The 23360-nt window shown below is 39.1% G+C and overlaps 2 protein-coding genes across 2 annotated transcripts; both read right to left on the minus strand.

Annotated features, from left to right (window-relative positions):
• Nucleotides 1-2626: 2626 nt before the first annotated feature.
• On the minus strand, nucleotides 2627-3452 carry rasd4 (rasd family member 4). Its single transcript, XM_087809336.1, has one exon. It carries the CDS (start codon nucleotides 3450-3452, stop codon nucleotides 2826-2828), a length of 627 nt encoding a protein of 208 aa, XP_087665462.1. The 3' UTR covers nucleotides 2627-2825.
• Nucleotides 3453-19952: 16500 nt separating this feature from the next.
• LOC148065492 (uncharacterized) lies at nucleotides 19953-22782 on the minus strand. Its single transcript, XM_087809515.1, has 4 exons — nucleotides 22552-22782; nucleotides 22405-22492; nucleotides 21538-21840; nucleotides 19953-20869 (listed from the first exon to the last, which is right to left on the minus strand). The coding sequence occupies exons 1-4, from the start codon at nucleotides 22552-22554 to the stop codon at nucleotides 20529-20531; spliced, it is 735 nt and encodes a 244-aa protein (XP_087665641.1). The 5' UTR covers nucleotides 22555-22782; the 3' UTR covers nucleotides 19953-20528.
• Nucleotides 22783-23360: the final 578 nt, after the last annotated feature.

The following is a 23360-nucleotide window of genomic DNA, read 5'->3' on the forward strand; positions in this document are numbered from 1 at the left end:
TCCAGAGGTCCACACCAGTCATGGGCGGTTGTCGTTTCACTGCCGAATCTGGACGCAGATGTGCGTTTAAATTGACACAAAGCGGAACCAGAGCTCTGATGATCTTGGGTCACTTCCTCGTCTGAGGTGGGGAAACGGAACACTTTTGCTACACGGTTCTGAAAAGGGGAAGCGAGTCTTGCAACAGAATTTAATCGTAACCGCGTTTTTATGAAGATATAAGGTGTTATACGATTATATTGCTAGGCTTTGATTTATATTTAATAACGCACATTATTACCTTATTGTTAGATATTTTATTTTTCAGATCCATCGAAACATTCAATAGTTTACTTTAAAAAGAATGTGTTCTCATGATGGCTGTAAATTGTATCTAAATGTATTAATTTTTATTATTTCCTCATCGAGTTATCTAGATAAACTGCTAACTTCCTGAGTCTGCTAAATCCTGTTTTATGATTTACGTATGAAACATGGATACAATAACAGATATTTGGATTTATTTAAAGTGTGTGTACTTTACTATTTTAACTTTATTGTACTCATTGTTTATCATTTATATCATATATATATATATATCTATATAGTGCTACAGTGCTTTTGGTTAATCCAAAATGTAACTTCAAACTGTAAGTATAAAAAAGAAAAAGAAGTAAAAGTTGCAAAATTATTATGCGACTAAATAAAGACAAAGATGTCTTCATGGAGTCAGTTTTTCAGGCTGTTGAGTATTAACTGTGTGTGCAGGTGCAACCACAGCCTCTCAGAGGAACGTACTGCTTCACTTCACACTTAATCTCCTGCTTAAGAAGGGCCCAAAGGTTCTTAGTAGAGTAGATGTCAGGTGAGCAAGTGGGCCATGTCTTTATCATTTCATCTTCAAGGTCTTTACATGGCAGCCACAACATGGATGACTTCCATGTGATGGAGCGTTTAACTGCATGAAAACAGAGCTTCTTGAGATAAAATATATATCAAACTAGCCTTATTCAATCATCGTGTTATCTGTGGGTCAACGTGACCCAATGGCCCAAAAAAGTTTGTGGTAACCCCTTTATTGTCTCTGGGTCAAGGTGAACGACCTCCCTGTCTTCCAGAAATACATATACAGTGGTGAGAGTCGTTCTCCTTGACCCAGATACGACACAAGGGATGATACAAACCCATTTGTTCTCGGGCCTCCGGGTCACCTTAACCCTGAGATTACACAAGGATTAATAAAGACCACCGTGGTGCACTGATCAAGCCACCGGTTCATCCACCTGGTCCCCCTGATCTCATCAGTCCACAAAACCTTTGAGAAATCGGACTTGAGATATTTCTTAAACCAATCTCCATGTTTCAACGTATCTCTCTTGTTCAGAAGTCACTGTGTCTCTGCACTGGACACCATATACTTCTCGGCGCTCCATGTAGCTTGTGGTTCTGGAATATGAAAGCACTGAAAGATAATGGATTCGCGGTTGCCTGACATTTGACACAAATCTTAATCAGTTATTTTCTTCTCAACATGTTGCTTTTCGACCCTCTGTATGACCCCAGACAATTTTGCTATTTCAAGAGTAATGTAATGTGTTGTCTCTGGTTCAAGATGAACGACCTCCCTGGCTTCAGAGAAATACATATGAGAAATACATACGTGAAAATCTGCTTAATAATAATGCACACATTAATTTAGTGTTGGTCTCCTTAGACAATAAAATCCTTAGTTATGTAAATACACATCACATGATATGCTTGAATTCAATAAGCAAATTTACACAGCTTGTAGTTGGAACGTATGAATAGAAATAATTATATGTACACGGTGCAAAGATAAAATAATCATTTCATCTTTATAAGTTATTAAAATGATACTGCTTATTCTTCTACTTATTATTTAGGTCCGTACGGAGACAACTTGTGACCTTTCTGTGTGAAGTTTATATGTTCTCTCCTTGCTGTGTGGGTTTACTCCGGGAACTCTTTTTTTCCATCGATGACAAATTTAAGAGTGTGTGTGTGGATGGTTGTATGTCTTTGTGTGCAATGCGACAGACTGGCGTCCTGTCCAGGGTGTCCCCTGCCTCTCACCCGAATAAACTGGGATAGGAGGGAATAAAAAAGGGAATAAGCGGCAGAAAATGCATGGATGGATGGATAGGATATTGACACAATTATTTTTAAATGAATACCAAACAGTGTTTAATAATAATCGTAACTAATATTATTAAAGAATCTTAGAATGAAATTTGGTCTCTCTCTGTCTTGGGTACAAACATTTTCATGATTAAGTTTTATAGTTGTATTTACATTTATTTGACAATATAAATTACTTACTGACAACCCGCTGCAGTATTCTTTATGACCGTTAGAGAGCAGTAACGCACCAAAATAGTTAGTAATAAGTTCATCCGTAATCTTTTTAGATGGCATCAGAAATTATCTGATTTATTTTCTTGTCTTTTCATTAGAGATTTTCTCACTAACCTATTATCAAACACATGTTCAGATTCATGTCACTGTAATAAATAAATAATCTTTACATAAGTAACACAGAAATCTGCGATGCAGCAGCTGAACATGTGGAGACAACACACACAAGCAACATTTCGATTTTTAAAAATGTATTTTATTAGGCAAAATGTTTTGTTATGAACAAGAAAAGCAGCATTGAATGATAAAACACAGAACATACTAGGCTCCGTCACAGAACCATGTGTGGGCTCACTGATATTGCACTTGTTTACACCGGCTAGACGAAGTTCTCCCTCACACACTTTGGATATTTGATAACAAAGAGTTGTTCACATTCTTCAAGTCTTTTGGACCGTCTCAGTCTGCAGTCAGCACACAGTGCAGCTGTTGGCTTTGTTCATGGGAGGATGTTTGTTGTTTTCTTTCGGGAAAGTTTCCCGCCTTCGGAACAGAGCCGGGCTGAGTCGGATGGGCAGGTTGGCCTGTTGGAGAAGCTCCCGGAAAGCTTCTAGAACATTGATGTTGTCTTTTGCAGAGGACTCAAGGAAGCTGTTGTTCCAGTCCAGCTCCACCGTGGACAGCACGTCTTCACTGGACACCTGCCGCTCGTTCAGGCGGTCGATCTTGTTCCCGATCACCACGATGGGCGTGTACTTGTCCTCCTTCACCTCCAGGATCTCGTCGCGTAGACACTTCACCGCCTCTAAGGATTCAGGGTCGTTGACGGCGTAGACCAGAGCGAAGGCGTCGCTGTTCTGAATGGAGAGTTTCCTCATGGCGGGGAAGGAGTAGCTGCCGCTGGTGTCCATGATGTTGATGGTGACTTTCACGCCGCCCACCTCGTACTCTTTCCTGTGGAGCTCCTCCACCGTCCGCCGGTGTTTGGGCTCAAACTCATCTTTGAGAAAACGCTGGATTAGCGCCGTCTTCCCAACTCCAGCTGCTCCCAAAAATACCAGCCTCACCTCTGCATTCTTCTTCTCCTCGATAGACATGTTCTTCTCGTTCTGGTCACAGCTGACTGGGAGACGGAGGGGCAGGTGGAGGAGACACATGCTGCCTCTGTATTTATGGTCCTGCTCTTCCCTGCCCCTTCCTCTCACAGCCTATCCACGGAGCGAGGCTGAGTTTCCCCTCAACAGCAAATCACAGATGCTCTGGCTCAGCAGTGCAAACAGAGCTAGACATCGATGACAAAGCAGTCACACAAAAACTCTTGCTCCGGTCTGTCGAGGACATTCTGTCTGATGTTTCTGTCTCACTGAAGATTCCTAGAATCCACTATAAGACGCTCCACTTCACAGACTTTTAACTTCCACAACCTCTGTTTCTCCACTTGATTGTCGGCAACTAACTTCTCCTGAACTACCACAGATAAGGAAACTGACTGTGATCCTGAAATGAGTCTAAATAGTACTAGAAAGATGCTATATACTCTGATTTTATGTTGCTCAGAGCCAGTTTCACCTCCTCAGACAAGTTTGTCTTTAGCTTTCTACAACCTGTAGTATCGTTATCAATAGTGACTAAAATGTGTCAAACTATGATACAAGAAGGATTTTTTTTTTTAAACTGTGCATGAGACTTTTTATTGGGTAGCAGCTTTGGTAATCATTCAATGGTGTTTTTACAAAGAGCATTATTTCATTATAGCATCACAAAGTTGGTGTGGGTTGTGTGGCTTAAGCCTTGTGTTATCCCTCGGTCAATGTGACCTGGTGGCCAGAAAACAAATGTGTGTCCGTGAGAAGTTTCAGTCTGGCTTCCACAAACATCACTCTACGGAGACCACCTTACTGAAGGTGTCCAGTGACATCACAAATAATATGTTCTGGTTCTCTTGGATCTGTCCTCAGCCTTTGACACAGTTGATCACCAGATCCTGCTGAGAAGACTGAGGGATGAAGTGGGACTGTCTGTGTAACAGTGGTTCTCGTCATACCTGTGAATCTGCCAATCACATAAGGTCTGAATCAGCGGAGTCCCTCAAGGTTCGGTTTTGGGTCCTTTATTACTTTTGCTTTACTTGGTCATTCAGAGATTTCCTGATGTTTCTTACCATATTTTTGCTGATGACATCCAGCTTTACTGCTAATTTGATCCAACAGCTAAATGTGGACAAAACTGAAACTCTGGTGATTGCTCCTGATGATACAGTTCCAGGGTTAAGTCAGTACTTGGGTGATTTAGGTCAGTCTGTTAAACTGAGCCTGAGAAACCTGGGTGTTGTATTTGACAAAGACATGTCTCTAGTTGCAAAAAAATGACCGAAAACTGTTTCCTTTAACTGAGAAAAATCTCTAAACTTGGGAAAATGGTTTCAAAACATGATTTGGAGCTTGTAATCCATGTGTTTGTGTCTTCTCGTTTAGACTATTCATGGTCAGGCTCCACCTTACATTGGTGATCTGACCCTGGCCTGTTAAAAGACAAATATAAATTACTTACTTACTTACTTGTGGTATCCCTTGTGTTGTCTCTGGGTCAAGGTGGACAACCTCCCTGGCTTCCAGAAATACAAATATCCTATTGACCCAGGGATAACATAAGAGAAACCTCAAACACAGTTGACACAAGGGTTAAAAAACGAGATATCTCAATTATTCAGTTGAGCACTATTTCAAGCAGTACTTCCTCCTTTGCTACAAGTAGACCTTGCTCGAACGTATCAAAAATATAAGTAAATGTAGATTAATTAGGTCTTGTTTATAACTGCAAGTGGACTACTCAAACTGGTTCTAATAAACATGACAACACTTTCAAGGAACATCAAAACTTTGACGCAGAAACTACTGCACATTTCAGAATCAGAATCATATTTTATTACCTGTAATATAAAGACAACATTTTTTTTTAATGTATTGACTTGGAATAGAGTTGTGACCCTCAAAACATACAAGACCGACAACACTGAACGTACATACGTAGTACTGGTATTAAACAGAACAACGTGCTCCACAAAGAACAAAACAGGCAGACCTGTAGAAAACTAGGCGTTCTTTCAGAATCATTTTTGGAAGGGAGTTTGAGCAGCTTGTACACGTTTAAGGTTAAACTCAGAAGCAGGACCATAACCCACAGTAATTGAGTTAGCAACACTCCATCAAGCTGTGGAACTACGAACTGAGTCACTCCCCAGAACTGTGTTAGACAACAGCGTAAAAGTTTTTATCTAGCATGTTAAAAAGTCTGGTCACATTATCTCTTCATCCTATCATCAGAGGCAACCAAGATCCCAGGATTGAAGATTTGTAATTGGCTCCGACCTTTAGGAATAATATTCTCCTTCAGAAACATACTGTGAGGAAATGTATCAGCCATGAGAGCGTTTCAGAATATTCCCGTACCTACCCTGTCAATAACCCGGTGTGCTGGGTCAGGTAAGTGCTGGAGACAGGTCGTCAGCTTGACGAACCTGAGGGCGTCTGTTTTATAACAAGAGGTTCTTTAAAATGCTAATTCCACTGCAGGTTAGGAAACGTTTGAAACTTCAAGGAGTGGAGGACTTCAACCAGGTCTTTAATTTTTAGCTAATGTATGCAGGCTCAGAAGAAAGAGGGATTTCTCTTGAGACTATGTCACGAGTTTGTGTTAGGTTTAATGTTTGTGATGGCGTAGAAATGCTTGGGATAGTTAAAGGTAGAAGGTCCCTGAAGATGGTGGAGGAGATGAGTCAACTAAAGAAGTGTGAGGCCATGGTGGACAAATAATTCAGGGAAAAAAGAGGGAATATTACAAAAGCTGCTGTATGTAGTTTTAAATCATTGACATTTATTTTATCATTTCAAAACTTTTTAAAAATTGATAAAAATGATCTTGTCGTTGTTCCGAGTGAGGTTGAGTTAAGGTTCAAATTAAAAAATATGTATAGCTCACATTAACAATTATGAAAATTGAAGATCAAAACTTGTTTTCCCCTAGTTCCATTCTGTTTTGACCTCATTTTCAGTGGAAGGGATCAAATCCTTATTTGAATGTACTTTGAATAAAAGCTTTGAAACTGAATAAATATTAAATATAACTCATAGGTCCCGATGGATGGACTCGTAATGGATCAGTAATAGAAATATTCGTCAAATCTTTTCATCAACAAGATCAACTATTTGATTACTACAACAGACTAAAAGTCACTGAATTACTGGTTCTATTTTTACTTGTTGTTAAATGGACTCCAATATTCCAGTATCAGCATCCTATTTCAATTTAGGATGTCTGATCTTAGTCAGATGATCACGAGTATCTGTCTAGATGAAAAAACTTTAAAATCTGGCTTTGATGCTAACTCTCCATTTCTCACCACTTTCTCCTTTCATGATTTTCAAAATGCATTTCCTTTAATCCATTGATTTGTGCCTCAACTGTCAACTAAAAATGTTTTTTTCACGTCTCGCACGTGACTTTGTGACTTCGTGACCGACTCAAGACAAGGAAAGTGGCCATTGAGACGGTGCCCTTTGTCGGGAAAAGTCGCTACCAGGCAACTGCGCCTTCTGAAAGACAGGGTCCAAATGCAAGATTAGACTTTCGTACAGAAATCAGAAAAGGTCACAGGTGGCGGCTATAGAAATGTAAATGATTAAGGTAATTGCCCTGTCATTTTCACAGGATTGAAAGAACAAAGGCAGGTCAGGAAATTCCATTTGTGAGTGCTGTTCTTCTGGTGTTATGCTGTGGGCTTTTAAAGCATGACTATCTTAATATAGTATATATATGATTTCTTTCAATTTAATAAAGAATTTTTGAGAAAACTATAATTTGTTATATTCACCTCAATTGTGGATTTTACAATTCATTTCATGTGTATTTAAAACACGACCATGATGTGTGTTTATATGTTTACATTTATTTTTTACAAGACTATATTTTGAAGATCTTGCTCGGATTGAGAACAGAAAAGAACCCCAGCTGCATGACTCGCATGCAAACCATGTATGTAAATTGAAGAGGAAAATGTGTCACTTGTTGCCATGATACCAGAGATCCCATTAGCCAGGAGGATAAAGATGAACCTTAATTCTCTGCTCACTCATTAAAAACCTAAGCTGTTCTTTGAAGGAGGAAATGGACACATTATGTCTTTACCATCTCCATTTTTGGGATTTTTTTTCTTTTCATCATGAGTACATTAGAAGAAAATCGAAAAAAGGTACAAAGCTAACTACTGTTAGCAATTAGACAATGTAAAAATTCAAAGATGTGCTGAGCAAGTCACAGATAGCAGGGTATCACTGATGAATGGTTCAAAAATGTATCCATGTGTAAGTTTACATTTCTTATGCTGCAATCATTTACTTAACTTTATTTCTACTGTAATATTTATATTTTCCCCCCAATATGTTTGCACATGTCATTTGTGAATATGCACACGAAAAATGTATATGAGCTTAATTACATTAATAGTGACATTATTTTAATAAAATAACAATATCAAAAGTGTTGTTAACATAGTTTAAAGTAGTATCTTTACATTTGTGACCAATCTTTATATAAAACAAATAAGTTCCAACATTGCAGGAACACAGAGATTTATAACTTTTTCCAGACCCATTTAACAACATGTATCTAAGATCTGTTATCAATCCTGTTATAGCTCTGACAAACAATAAATAGCTTGGACTCATTTTAACAATACAAGACCAAGATTTATGATTGTTATCGCTGTAGTTATCAGAGTCTTTACCGTAAGAGCTGAAAGAAAATACTTCCTTTTTTATTTCAGGGTTTACAAATAATGTTCTATGAAATGTTTGTTTATTAGCTAATTATAAAGTAATTTATTACACATGTGCCTGGTTGGCACTGATTCTTGATTCTTTTTTGAACATATTTCTTGACTGGTCTAATATAACTATCTGTAAACCTCAAAGGCTCGAAGCAATTCCTTTTTTATCTCCATAGGTTTCCACTCCAATGGTGAGACAACATTGGAGCTCTATGTTGCATATTTCTCTTGACACTGAAGGTTAATCACAAAAGAAAACAAGTTCTATGTGCAGAGGAGTTTTTGTAGTGAAACTCCATTTAAGTTTGGCAGCAAAGATCATATTTGCTATAGTTCAAAGGAACAATATCGAATAGGAAGGTGAAAGTGATGAACAGAACGATAAGCTTGAACATTCTTTTCACTTTTTACATTTATACTATCGCTGGCGTCCTTCCAATAATACTATTTGTCCTTCCCCCTCTGCTTACCTGTTGACAACAACAAGACCTAAAAAGTACAAAAGTTCAATTTTATAATTCCTGCCCACAAATCCAATATTTAACTGATAGTTGAAAAGCGATTACTTGGAGTAAAGCGGTATTTATTTAAACTATAATTCTCATTACGGGGAGTAAACATGATTCTGATTGATTTTGCTCGCTCTCTCTAAGAATTTTTATTGTGTTTTTGACTAGCAGTGGAACAAAACTTTCTCTCACGTCCATCTGCGAGGCAAGTACGTCGGCACAGAGGTGTTAGTCTAAAGAAGTGGCCGGCAGGTTATGGAAGAACAGGCTGTTCCGTCGACACGAGGTCTTTTATCATCAAAAAAGGGGAACATGATCAAATGACCTGCTGCTCTGTGCATCTATTATCCTTTTGTGCTGGTTCTCACGCTGACCCGAGGGCACGTTTACTCTACACTCTTGCGGGGTTTATTGACTAAATTGTCATTAGTAATTCCCGGGAAAGTAGTCAAGGCATGGTGTTGCAGTTTTGGGCAATTACAGAGATGCAAGTTCATTTGAGGTTATTTGCAGTTTGACCTGTTGCACTTTAAGTCTTCAGTCTTATCTCATACTATACCACTATATGTCAATGTCAACACCTTTTTGAAACAAATGTTTATGGAGCTATTTTGGGAAAGCATCAAGCAGGAAGTGCAGTGAGCAAACAACAGTCTGGGCCTTCATTGGACTTTACTTAACTTAAATTACCTTTAGTTTAGAGCTAAAGTACAGCAGTAAAGTTCTTCAACTAAGTTATGAGGTGCCCTACATACGACTTGTAAACTTCACAACTTTTACATTTGAAAATACTTGTGTTTATATAAAAATGTTTATATTTTTTTGGTTAAAGAAATCTTGGAATAAACTACAATCGGAAGTCTAATGCTTCTGATGGAAATTACTTTCAACATTTAATATACAGACAGAAGCAAACAATTTGATGCAAGTTTTAATTAAATCAAATAATATTAGCTTTTCTCAACATGCAATTCCCGCACCATTGTACACTCCAGAACTGTCTATCTGCCCTTTGAGCCATTCTGTAATAATCACTGGACCATTCATTCATTCATTCATTCATTCATTCATTTTCTGAACCAATGAATGGAAAATTGTTTACAAGAATCTATTCTATCAACATATTTGTCAACATATTCAGTGAGAACAACCTGCAGCTAAACGCTCAGATGCAGTGGAGAGTGTGGGAGACAGATCTCAGGGAGAATATTACTGGGGATTTGTGGTCAGAATTGGTGGGATTGGTTCAGAGTTACACCACCAAACTACAACCTGTCATCTCTGCCTTTACAACTCTACTAGCAAGATGACTTTTTAAAATGGAAATCTCCTTCACCGCCTACACCGTTGCACTGGATCAGGGATGTCTTGAACCACTTGAAACTTGTAAAACTGAGACTAACAGTTTATTTCAGCTGGGTACCATCTTCACTGGAGATCTGATATAATATAAAAGGTTCCTGATTCAGATTTTAATCATACACCATATTTGAAACATCTTATTTCTTCCTTCATTCACACGTATCTGCTCCGGGCCTGGCGCCTCAGAGCACATTAGCACCTTCTCTGAAAATTGACTTTGATGGAGGGCATAAAAAAGATTTGACTAATAAAGACTGTTAGAGCGCTAGTAGGCAGCACAGAAAGATTCTCATTTTGGAGATGGATTCTAGCATAAATTGGGATTGCCCAATGTATTTATGTCTGTATTTGCTTCTTTAAGTTTTAACAGAAACCCATGCAGGACTTACCGTCAAATGATGCAAAAGCAAGATAACATTTCATTTCTGGTAGTATTTAATAAAGAAGGTAACAACACTGGCAGTAAAGGTTTTTAATTCTGAAAATAAGAAACATCTTTTTATATTATCTCTGTGCCACATCTATAATAGACATCTGATCTTTTTTTTAGCAGAATTTATGACGCGGCTTCACTTTACTATGCACGGTGACATTGTCCTTTGGCCCTGGAACATCATGTCCTGGATAACGAGAGGTGTGTCGACAGCCTGAACAACACGAGTGAACGCCTCCATTACAGAAGGACTTCAATCTGTTTGTTGTGGGAGGAAAAAAAAAGCTTAACTGTCCATGTTAGTGCCAGATGGAAATGACTGTGAATCCTGCTCATGTTTTCAGGTGCATTACATCTTACAAGGGCAACCTTTATTAACCGTTGTCTCCTGAGACTCATCGACTATATCAAAAGTATTTTTACATCTCGGTCAAGTGTGCAATGATTATAAATGAAGACAGCGGTGCTTCCTTTGTAATGTATTCACATGTTTTAATGTAACACATTGTTTTGATCAGATATTCTCTCTAATGGGATTTGAATAATTTAGACCGTACTCTTAAAGTATAAAAAAAATATTCAAATTGTAAGCTTAGAATGCTAAGCTGCGCTAGCAAGTAAACTATGTAATTCCCATAGGCCTCACTTTATAGCTGGATGAATATATAAGGTGCAAATTCTCTGCGAGATGTTTCAATTAAATAGGTTTTAACATTTTAATATGCATTATGTGATTCCCTTTTTATAGTTTTTACAATTTTCAGGCCCATGAAAGACCCCTAATTTGTAGAATGACCCATGAGAAAATTGTAAAATATTCTGCATCCTTGTTTCACTTTTAAATATTAGTTCAAACTAGTGACGTTTCTTGCCTGGCAGCTCTATAAGTTACGTTTATGTACCGAAATATTCAAACAAACACCCTCCTTATGAAAACACCCATCATTTCAAATAAAAGTTAGACCTCAAACATCCAAGCCTTCAGGTGGCTCAAGGACAAGGTGTGACCAGATTAAAAAATAAAACATTTTGCTGCTAAGATGGAGGAAAATAGACGCTGGGGGAGCAGATGAACATCCCGATGCATCAAGCTGTCCCCTCATGTGCTCATTACTGCGGGGTCAAGGCCGCCACTGCTGGAACCACCAGGGACCCATCTGTGGCAAACATGGCTCTAATTTAAAGTGACCTGGATTCAGAGTCACTTCTGATCTGACACAACCTTTGGCCACACTGGAGGAACATCGTGTGATTTTCTTTGAAGGTATTTTAGTCTGTCCAAAGTCTTCAAGTGACAGTTTCTATGACATATTGCACATCTTTTAATTTCATTCTCTCAAGCTAGAAGGTACACTTTTTTTTTTATTCCAGCCACAAATCATTCAAATCCTTTTTTATTAGGAAAAATAAACATCCCATCATGTATTGAAGGACTAAAGGTTCCACTGTTTTTTTTCTTCCTGCATGGATGATCACACAATACATTTGAATATGAGTAACTCACAGAGAACAAAAAAAATATACAAAAGAAGTAGAAAATAGATTGTAACATTTAGCATAGCTAACTAAATCTGATGAAACCATAGTTTAAAATACTGCAAAACTCTTCACTGGCTTCAAGTTTCTTTCAGGATCAACTTTAAAATTCTGGTTCTTACTTTCAGAGCTATTCATGGTCAGGCTCCTCCTTACATCACTGATCTGATCCAGCCTTACACCCCAGCTCGGGCTCTGAGGTCTGTGGATCAGAATCTACTGATGGTTCCTCGCACACGGTTCTGGACCAGAGGAGAGAAATCCTTCCAGGCTGTTGCTCCTAAGCTTTGGAACGATCTTCCTCTCTCTCTGTGTTTGATGGATCTACTGACTCCTTTAAGAAATCTTAAGACGTTTTTATTTGTTCAGGCTTTTCCTTGATTTTCTGGAACTCCTGTTGTGTTATCAGTTTTATCTTGCCCTTTAAAGTATATACTTTATTTTATATTGTTTTGATTGTTTAAGTGTTTTGTGACCCTGGTCTGGAAAAGCGCTATACAAATTACACAAACATTATACAAAATTACTTACTTACTTACTATGAATTTCAGGGCATGTAAACAGACAACTCATAAATCCACACCTCCAAACAAATTCAATCCATCTATTAAACTTTTATGTTTTAAACAGTGAGAAGAGTGAGAAGAGGAACACCACGCAAGCACAGGGATAACATGAAAAACATAGTTTACTAATATCAAACAGCCATACTATCGTGTCCGTCAACAGAAACCAGGTCGTTGTATCCACTAGTTATGTGCTCAAACACAAGTCCCTTGTTCGACTTGAATGAGGAGCTTCACCCTGAAGTGGTGTACATACATAACACATTTGGATCTATATGCAACGTGATGATCAAAGAAGACACATAAGCTCTGGCACGGCAAACAAAGATGAGAAGATAACTCTTTCTTTCATCACCTTTATCTACTGGTTTTCTTCATGTTACATCAAGATCACCAAAAAACTTGCTGCTAAACAAGCAGCAGTCGCTGAGATCGCTGCTGCCATGGCAACTAATGTAGCCACTTAAGTGTTCTAACTCAGTCGGTCAGACAATAAACACAATCGTGCCCCTCCTAAAGATTCTGTAAAGACTCAGCAGGTAGTGTCTGCTAGAAGTGTGGCATGTTGCTAAAAAGATAGTGTAAAAATAGAACGTCGCTGTGAATAATTCTGGCTTTTTATTTCTTATGCAAACATTGTTTGCATTTAGGTCTGACCATGAGAACCTGTTTACTCCTCATTTGAACTCCAATACAACGCATGGTTACATGTTTCTGAAGGTCAGTCTTGCTCTTCATCACGACTTCAGTCTGTAGTTAATTGCTTCAGGACTTTCTTTATTCTGTCAATAAATATATTCTTCTTGAATAAGAAAAAACAAACAATAACATGTAGTGAGCTCTCCCTCAATCTGAGAGAACAAACAGAAGCATGCACTCTCAGGTTTATCTTTATAAACTCTACATTGTACGTCCTAGTAGCTGGTTGTTACTGACTTCCAAGGTATGCTGTGAAAAGTCCCACAGGGAATTACCAAGGGATTTTTTTGTTTTCCCAGATGTGCCCTCTTCTTGAGGGCTATTAGATATACATTTATAGGACTTTTAGATGCTTTTAAATAGTTAATAATCAGCCCACTTTTACCTAAAGAAGATGGAATTGGTAGGAGGTTAGGTTCCTCTTCTTCGCGGTACAGCGATTTAGGGTCACAGTCTGGAATTTTTTCCTAATGAGATCTGTACATTACTTTGTAAGACTCTCGGCATAATGCAACTGTCAATTTCTTAAAAAAGAAATGGATTCATAAGTCAACAGTAATAATAAAAAATAAATAAAACCAAAGACAAGAATCTTGGATAAACAAGGTCCTGTGAGCAGCTCACTCTAAGTTACCTCTAATTATGATGTCAATAACAATAAAGAAAAAGACTTTGATGTATTATTTCATATTTGCCTTTCTTTCGATGTTTCAGCATCGAGCTTTCAGTACAAATGGAGCGCTGGACTCTGATTGGAGGCAGCAGTAACTCATAACTTCCCAGTTTGCACTCAAATTACAAACGAGGGTCTTTCGAGGTTCTCCCCAAACACGTCTGAATATTCACCAACAGATACGCTCTTTCGTGTCTGAGGTGGGATTACGGCGACCCTTGAGCTTGACAGAGAGGTAGCTGTGTTTAATGTTTGGGATCAGAGGCACATGACCTTGTTTGACTGTGTAATGCAGCGAGATAATGGATAGTAACACCATCAGCAACTTCAGCGATTGACTTGAGAATTACAGGATGACTATCTGAGAGTTACTCAGGGTGAAGCCGACAGGACGACCGTTTAGGATGTTTTGCACTCTTTGTAATCTTGATTCAGCCTCTGTGCAATTTCTTGCCTTTTTTTTTTGTTCTTTTCTGTAGCTTATTTTCCCTTTCTGACTTGTCCAGCCCATTTAATCACTTTGTTTTTCCATTTTCCTCCTCAAATGTACTGGTTGTCTTTCATTCTTTCGTTTTCATATATATATTTTTTTAACCTTTAAGAATGTTCACATCTCATGACACAGTTGCATTTGCATGTATTTTTTATGGTTTTTAAATAGAGAATCCAGAATAATTGTTGCATAATGATTTACTTCTTTCTTGGAAAAGGCAGTTTTATGTTCAACTGTAGGATATAAATGAATTTAAGAAAAGTCACATTCTGCCCCTTCTAATGAATAGAAATGTTCCTGACTTTCCTCTCAGGCTATATTTTGACCCCCGACGAGCATTATCAGTTGGTAATGGTCACAGTTGTATTTACAGCGAGTAATGGTGCTTCGCTTCGGAAGATGTAAGATGGCCAGTGGCGCTCAGACATGAGTAGGGGGGATCGGTTACATAAAATAATTGGAAGGTTACATAACTGCCGGATATATATTTTTTTAACAGAACTTTAGAGACAAGATTGTTATGTTATCAACATTAGAATTCATGCCGTGTGTGGTTCTACTGTTGTTCTCAGGGTGTCTTTGGCATTCAGACAACAGAGGTAAGGTAAGGTAAGGTAAGGTAAAACTTTATTGATCCCTCAGGAGGTCTCCTTTGGGAAATTGTTTTTTACCAATAGCCAGCAATTTTTCATAAACAATAAAAAATAATACATAAAAAAATAAAATAAGAAGAACATAAAGAGGAAGAACAAGATGACACAATCTAAGTCTAAAGACAAAGACAAAGGACATAGGTCAAGGAAAGAAAAACAACAAAGACAAAGATACAGAGACTAACATGGAACAGAACATCCAGATACTTTCACTCCACTCCTGCCCCCGAACTCAGAATTGTACAATTTAATAGCCCGAGGGATGAATGAGTCCCTGAGTCTATTTGTTTTGCACCTGGGTAGGAGCATTCGTGCACTCATTCTGCTTCTCTGCTCACTGATGACAGTGTTCAGAGGATGACTGTCATCATCCATGATGGACAGTAGTTTGTTCAATGATATCCTCTCAGCAACTGTCACCAGTGAGTCCAGCTTCATTCCAACCACAGAACCAGCCCTCCTGATCAACCTGTCCAACCTGTTGACACTCCTCTTGGACACATTTCCACCCCAACACACCACAGCATAGAACAGGACACTGGCCACCACAGACTGGTAGAACATGCAGAGGAGCTTCTTGCAGATGTTAAATGATCGAAGCCTCCTCAGAAAGTACAGTCTACTCTGAACCTTCTTATACACATGGTCTGTGTTGCAGGACCAGTCCAGTTTACTGTCCATCCACACACCGAGGTACTTATAGTTGTCCACTATCTCCACCTCGTCGCCTCTGATGGACACTGGACGTGGCTTTGTCCTGGACCTCCCGAAATCCAAGACCAGCTCCTTGGTTTTTGAGGTGTTCAGCTGCAAGTGGTTCCTCTCACTCCAGTCCACAAAGTCACATATCAGACTCCTGTACTCGTCTTCGCTGTTGTCCCTGATGCATCCAACAATGGCAGTGTCGTCAGCATACTTCTGGACGAGACTCAGCTCTGAGTTGTAGCAGAAGTCTGAAGTGTAGATGGTGAAGAGGAGAGGGGCCAGTACTGTCCCCTGAGGTGCTCCTGTACTGCACACCATAGTGTCAGACTTGATGTCCTTCAGCCTGACATACTGTGGTCGATCAGTAAGATAGTCCGTAATCCAGGAGACCAGACCAGGGTCCACATGCATCTTAGTCAGTTTGTCCTGCAGCAGAGTGGGTTGGATAGTGTTGAAGGCACTAGAAAAGTCCAGGAACAGGATTCTCACTGAACCGCTTCCTTTATCCAAGTGGGAGTAGGTCCGATGCAGGAGGTGAAGGATGGCGTCTTCCACACCAACTGCTGGCTGGTAGGCAAACTGCAGGGGGTCTTGCGCGTGCTGGACTTGTGGCGTGAGATGTTTGAGGACCAGCCGCTCCAGTGTCTTCATCAGCTGCGAAGTCAGTGCCACCGGTCTGTAATCGTTCAGCACACTCGGTCGGATCTTTTTAGGGACTGGAACGATACAGGAAGTCTTCCACAGAGTTGGTACTTTCCCCAGCCGTAGACTGAGGTTGAAGACATGCTGGAGTGGCTCAGCTAGTTCAGCAGCGCAGGTCTTTAGCAGTCGAGCAGACACCTTATCAGGACCAGCAGCCTTCCCTGGACGAATCCTCCGAAGTACATCCTGTACCTGGAGTGAGGTGAAGCTGGGAAGTGGTTCTGTGGAGCTGGGGGGGGCACAAGAAGGTGGGGCAGGTCCTGAGGCGGGCAGCAGTGAGGGTGAGGTGACCTGCTCAAACCTGTTGAAAAAGTTGTTCAGTCCATTTGCCTCCTCCACCGTGTCCACTGCAGTCAGAGAGGCCTTGGTCTTGTGTCCAGTGATGGTTTTAACACCATCCCAGACCTCTCTTATTTCTTCTCGGCTCAGCTTCTCCTCCAACCTCCTCCTGTAGGTGTCCTTTGCCTCCTTCAAGCATCGCTTCACCTCCTGCTGAGCTGACCTCATGGCGTCCCTGTCTCTGCTCCTGAATGCCACTTTCTTCCTGTTAAGGACATCCTTGACCTCCTTTGTTACCCACGGTTTATTATTAGGGTAACAGCGGACAGTCTTAGTAGGGGCGACAACGTCCAAGCAGAAATTTAAATAATCTGTTAGACAGTGTGTCTGTCCCTCGATGTCCTCACCATGAGACCTCAGCAGCACATCCCAGTCTGTTGTTTCAAAGCAGTCTCTGATGGCGTCCTCCACAGCTGGTGTCCACTTTCTGATTGTGATGGTGTTGCACTTCCAGAAATCCTTCTTCGAACCTTAGCAATAAAACAGTGTCGCTATCAAAAAATTGAAATGAAACTTTTAAAATAAAAAAAGTCACACAATAAAACCATTTACATGTAATACTAACTAAACATACTAGCCCCAAGATAATTAAGAGAAAGCACAAATAAATGGTTCTTAAGATGCTTCTTGAATTCCATCGAACACAGGAATGGTTCTTAAGATGCTTCACGGATTCCATCGAACGCAAGAAGCGTTGAACCCAGGGGAATCAAGTAAAGCAAAAATAATGAAGGACCCAGAACAGAACCTTGAGGGACTCCACACAACAGATCTGCTGATTCAGACCTCATTTGGTTGGCAGATACACTGAAACTGCGCCCAGAAAGGTATGACGAGAACAACTGTAACACAGACCCAGACAGTCCCACTTCATCCCTCAGTCTTCTCAGCAGGATCTGGTGATCAACTGTGTCAAAGGCTGAGAACAAATCCAAGCGAACCAGAACAGAGTATTTACCCGAACAGCCAACATCATGATGTCACTGGACACTTTCAAGGCCGTCTCCTTAGAGTGATGTTTGCAGAAGCCAGACTGAAATTCTGATCCAGGAACAAAGACAGCTGCTCAGACACCACTTTCTCCAAGATCTTGGAAGCAGAATGGAAGAATGGAATCTTAGAAATAGGCCTGTCATTACTGAGCTCAGATGGGTCTAAGTCAGGCTTTTAGCTAAAAGCATTTGTTCATTTGTGTCGCCTGGTTGTGTAGCTGAGGACAAAGAGGGTTTCAGATGTGTCTCAAATATAAGAGGAAATGACTTTTTTTTTCTAAATTGTGGAAGAGAAATAATCAATTTTCAAACCCAAGTCATTTTCTCAGGGGGGGCTGGAGCGGATCGCAGATTCTACGACCGAGAGGCAGGGCACACCCGGAACAGGATGCCAGTCTGTCACAGGACATACAAAGACATACAAACATTCACACATACATTCATACCTATGGAAAGTTTCCCACGCAACATGAGGAGAACTTACAAACTCCACACAAAGGTTACGAGTAGGCTTACTCCTGAGTTGGAAGTGAACCGACAACCTTCTCGTGGGGCAATCGTGCTAAACACTGCGCCACTATGTGCTCCAACCTTTGACATATCCAGTGTTATATAAAATAACATTTTTGAGTGGTTTTTGATCAAAATGATTGTAAAAGCTAAAAATAAAAAGGGGAAAAATGCAATTGGAAATCATCAACATTCATTTAAGTAACTGGGTCACGGGTTGTGTGTGTGTGTGTGTTTATCAGTGCAGTTTAGTGCTGGTTTATAATTTTAGTAAGTTGCAGAAAAAAAACTATAATGAAGGTAACACTATTTTCTATGGTGCCAGCACTGACATACATCTAAACACTCAGATGCTGCAGCATCTACAAATAGCCTCACATTCTCTGACCACAAAAGAAAGCTTTGTCTGTATCCAGGTGACCTCAAAGCTTGTCGTGACCATAACCCTCAAGGTTAAACTGACCTCACTGATCTCATATACTCTCATAATAATCTTCTCATCTGAGTCGTTCATCTGCTCAACAAGGTTTCTTCAGAGAATGGCTGCGTCTCCCCCAGCATGTCTCAAAAACAACATGTTTACTTTGAGCTTATCTTCAGCCTCAAGGAAACCTTTTGTTGATGAATATCTATGCATCCCTTGTTGGTTGTCCTGGATCAATCCAGGTCCCTTCATGAGAGGGAGTACAGGGATATGTGGACGTATTACCAGCTAATAAAACAAGGTTTATAGGCAGTAAAAAATGAGGTAAAGTCAATTCCCGAGCTCGCTTTGTTATATAAATACCCTTGCACTAGAAGAGCTAATTTACTGTAAAATACAAGCAGATCAAGGTTTATTTTGTTGGTAATTATCTCATCTATGAGCTGGCTATTGACTATAAAACACTCAATGTGTTTTATTTACTGTAGTGAAGATAAAATTACACTTAATTTTGTATCTTTATATTTTTTTTTTCAAAGAAAAATTCTGAATAAAAACTGGATAGTTTTACTTTTGAATGTGATGGATAGGTATAAAAAATTACCAGAGAGCTACGTTTAAACGCTCAACATCAGTCTAGTTATAGATTCAAGATTAAAGCTACATTTTTGGTTGTGAAATTTGGCTTCAAACGTTTTTAAAAGCTGTGTTACCTTAAAAACTAAAATAAGATACTATTTCCCTACGTGGTCCAAATGACCCACAGTAAAACTAACATGGCCCTCTCTGAGTGTCAGAATCACAATAGGAATCAGAATCATTATTAGTGGAGGGGTGTCCACTAATTTGGAAATTTTTTGGCACACTGTGAAAACATAAAAAAATGCAAAATAACCCATTTAACAAAAATACAAGTACAAGTTAGCTATTTAAACGTTTAAAACAAGTTTGTATTTGTAAGTCTGATTGCAAGATGTTGCTGATTGTGAAAGCTGTAACCGAAGTGCACCCTTATATTTTCAAGAGTTTGGGAAGATGTAATATCTTGATAATATACACTGTGTTCTTATGATTAGAAGATCATATTCTTACTTGCCGAAGAATTATCTGCGAGTCTGGAGGCTAAAATCTGACGGATCATCCTCACAGTCGAAGGTAAACAAACAAAGGCAAATCATTTCACTCCTTAAACATGTTTTTATTGTGAAATGCCTGAAGCAGCAGAAGACACAAGTATGAATAATCATGCTGCAGATAAGTCTCCGTCATTGGAGGGTTACATAACATCCTATTGCATCATTTGTTTGAATTACATTTTCCCTCTAAAAAGCAGAAAAAGAGAATTGACTTCAAATATTAATTTCAAATAAAAGACACAGGGAAAATATAAAACTGAACATCTTAGGTGATATTCAAGTGACAGACACACCACATTCCCATCAACCTATGAAAAACCTAATATTTCAACAGCCACCACCAAATCCTAGTAAAGAAAAACAAGGTGTCACCAAAGTAGCAGTTCAGCCATAACGTGAGTCCTGTAGATATGTATGACAAATCGAATGCAAGTGCTCAATATTGCAATTTTCTGATGGATTCACATAATTTTATGGTCTTTCATTAAAAAAAATGTAGTTAACATTTACTTTATCCTTTTTTTTGTTCTTAAAGATTTGTAGCGGGGAACGATCGCCCTCATCTGGTCATTAGTAGAAACTGCAACGCCTTTTTGTTCACCAGGCTTAACCTTAGTTTACAAGGTGAGTTTAAGCAGCAGGAAGATGGTCAGCATCAAGGCCCAGGGTGTGGTCGCAGAGCAGCCGGATGAGCCGAGATACATGGTCTGACCTTCCACGTACTTGTTCTCAAGGATGTTCCACAAGGAACACTTGTGACGTTGCTTCGCTTTGGTCTGGATGAGAGAGCCTGTTATGTTGAAGAATCCTCCCCTTTGTCTCTTAACGTCGTTGTCCGCAGACAGGGACAGATTAGTGTTTCCCACGAACCAGTGAACATTTGCCGGGAAATGAACATTGGTGAATTGACACACAGCAAACTTGTCATCGATGGAGGAACTTTGTACCACAGGACATTCTGTGGAGAAAAAACAACAACATTTAAAGTCACTGACATTCTCACATCAACTTTTTTTATTTTAACAAACTATATATTTAATAAAGAAAATAAATTACCTTGAAAATAAAAAATGCCCAAACACCCCTATATAAATAGCAATATTTACGTTTAACATTTATAGTTTTTTTTTCAGGAGGCATTTCTTTCCTTGACAATGCATGCAAGTAGTAAAACATGTAGTTTTCCCTGTTTGCATTCATAGTTGCAAATTAATTGCTTAATGGGTTTCTTATTTAAGAAAATTATTTATTTAATATTTGGATTATGTCAAGCGTGATCTTACTTAAGGGGCACCTACACACATTTATTTTTTCTTTAAAGGTGAGGCAACTGGAGTGCACACAGGAAACAAAAAAAGCATTTCTGCAATAAACTCAATCTTGAAGCAAAAAAAAAACAGTCTTATTGAAAGGGTTCAATTCTTATCAAGGAGGTTCACCTTGGCCTAGAGACAATGTAAGGGATACTACAAACACATTTTTTTTCGGGGCCTATTGAGTCACCTTGACCCTGAGATAACACAAGGGTTAAGAGATCGAGAGGAGTTCAAATGTGAATATATAATGAAGACTTTAGGGATTAGAATCCTCAAAATACAGTTATAATCACAATAAAAACATTCTCACCTTTAATTTGAACCTTGATCAACTTCGTCAGGACTCCATTAGCAGCGTGCAGCTTGCACAGGTACTGTCCGGATTTGCTGATCGTCATGTTGTGGATGGTTATCATGAGGTTTCGAGTGCCATTGCTGCTCTCCATCCTGCACTCGTTCTTTGACCCTTTGTACTCTTTGTCACACAACACTTTCTCGTTCCCCATAAAGCTAAACATCTTAATGTCCTTTTCTTCAGAGGAGGTTTTGCACGTCAGCGTCAGGTTCTCCCCACATGAAGCCGACACCTCCTTAGGAGCATCCAGCAGAACCTCTGAGAGATCCACAGATAAAACAACTATTTTCAAACCTGTGTCATTATCATTGTACATATATATATTGTCCTCCAGTCCGTGTTAGCAGATTATATTTTTATTTTCACCACTTAGTTGGATTGCTTAACCAATGCATTTGTTTATATACTGTATATGTAATTGAAATTTCCTAATAGTGGGTGTGTTTTCACATACCGCTGACATAAGGCATGCTCTCGCTTCCAGAGCCAAGGTCTCAAACATTCTTGGTTATTTTAATCTCAACTGTATCTTAAATAATACTTGAAAATATTATTTTGCCTCCCGATAACACTTTAAATACTTTGAAGATTACAACATAAAACATTTAAATGTCCTTTTAAAGAAGGAAACTATTTTTCTTTGCCTGTTCTTGAGTTCACTTTGTCTTTCACAGCGTGTTAAATGAAAACTTGTTTCTTTAAATAGCATATTTTCAGTAGAGATGTGTGTCTATTTTATCTATCTTATTACTTGGTGTGCTGGTTTAGCGAAAGATTGTGCTAAAACATGAAATTCCAATCAAAATGGAGATAACTGCTCACCTGAACTCGTAAAGGCCCAACCTAAGAGGATGAACCCAAACAAAGCAGTTTGTTTCCTCACTGCAGGAAGGGAAACGCTGCTGCCGATCTGTGGAGAAATCCATTCAGAGATTGATTCATCAAAATCTCATGTTTGTCCAAACTTACCATCTTCAGAGCCTTTTTGTCTTCAGCAGATGAAACCCAGCTTGCAGCAACACTCTCAGACTTTTATGCGTAACACGAACGTGTTAGATTGGGCAGGAGTTCCTCGAGACAAGAGTGGACATGTTGCTGCAGCACAGCTAGACAAAGGAAGTATGTCAGGAGAGTGGTGGTTCACAGCTGCAGGATGTTTCTCACACTTTCACCTCCAAACTGTTTATCTATTACCTTGTCTTTATATTTAAGTGTCTAACAAATATTTGTCTCTTTCAAAACTGAACAAGTGAGGTGCATTAGGGGACTTTTTAACTCAAATTATTTTGTATGGACTCAATGTTGAACTTTTGCTCCTGGAAAAATGCCAGAATATCCTCCTGTGTCAGTTGAGGTGACTCAACTGACACAGGAGGATATTCTGGCATTTTTCCACCAGAGGGAGGAGCTTTCCTTCGAAATGTTACGAAAGCCTCGGATTTCTCCTCTGAGAAAGAGGACAGAAGTCTCGTTAAATGCCATTCAAGAATATATACCATGTGTCTTTAGATAAAAAAGACATAGTATTTTCCTTGAAATTTTTTTTTTATAATATGTGTGATAAATAAAATTGTGAACTAAGTGCTCTACCTTTAAAGTGGCATTTTTAAATCGTTTAATTTAACAAAAAACATTAAACCACTGCTATCTTTCATCCTATTGAGCTCAGTGCTGGCTATCAATCATAATTCAAATGCTAAAAAAGTGATTACATTTTGCTATAAAATGAAGATTAAAATCCCAATATGGGTTTTAATGAGTGAATTAGTGCGCAATCA

The sequence above is a fragment of the Callionymus lyra genome, chromosome 15, assembly GCF_982586985.1.
Source record: "Callionymus lyra chromosome 15, fCalLyr1.hap1.1, whole genome shotgun sequence".
NCBI lineage: Eukaryota > Metazoa > Chordata > Actinopteri > Syngnathiformes > Callionymidae > Callionymus > Callionymus lyra.

Coding starts and splice junctions, on each gene's coding strand:
- rasd4 (XM_087809336.1), bottom strand. CDS start 3,452: ATGTCTATCGAGGAGAAGAAGAATGCAGAGGTGAGGCTGGTATTTTTG.
- LOC148065492 (XM_087809515.1), bottom strand. Junction 21,841..22,404: donor TTGGGCCTTTACGAGTTCAG/GTGAGCAGTTAT, acceptor TGGATCTCTCAG/AGGTTCTGCTGGATGCTCCT. Junction 20,870..21,537: donor GATCAAGGTTCAAATTAAAG/GTGAGAATGTTT, acceptor TTTTCTCCACAG/AATGTCCTGTGGTACAAAGT.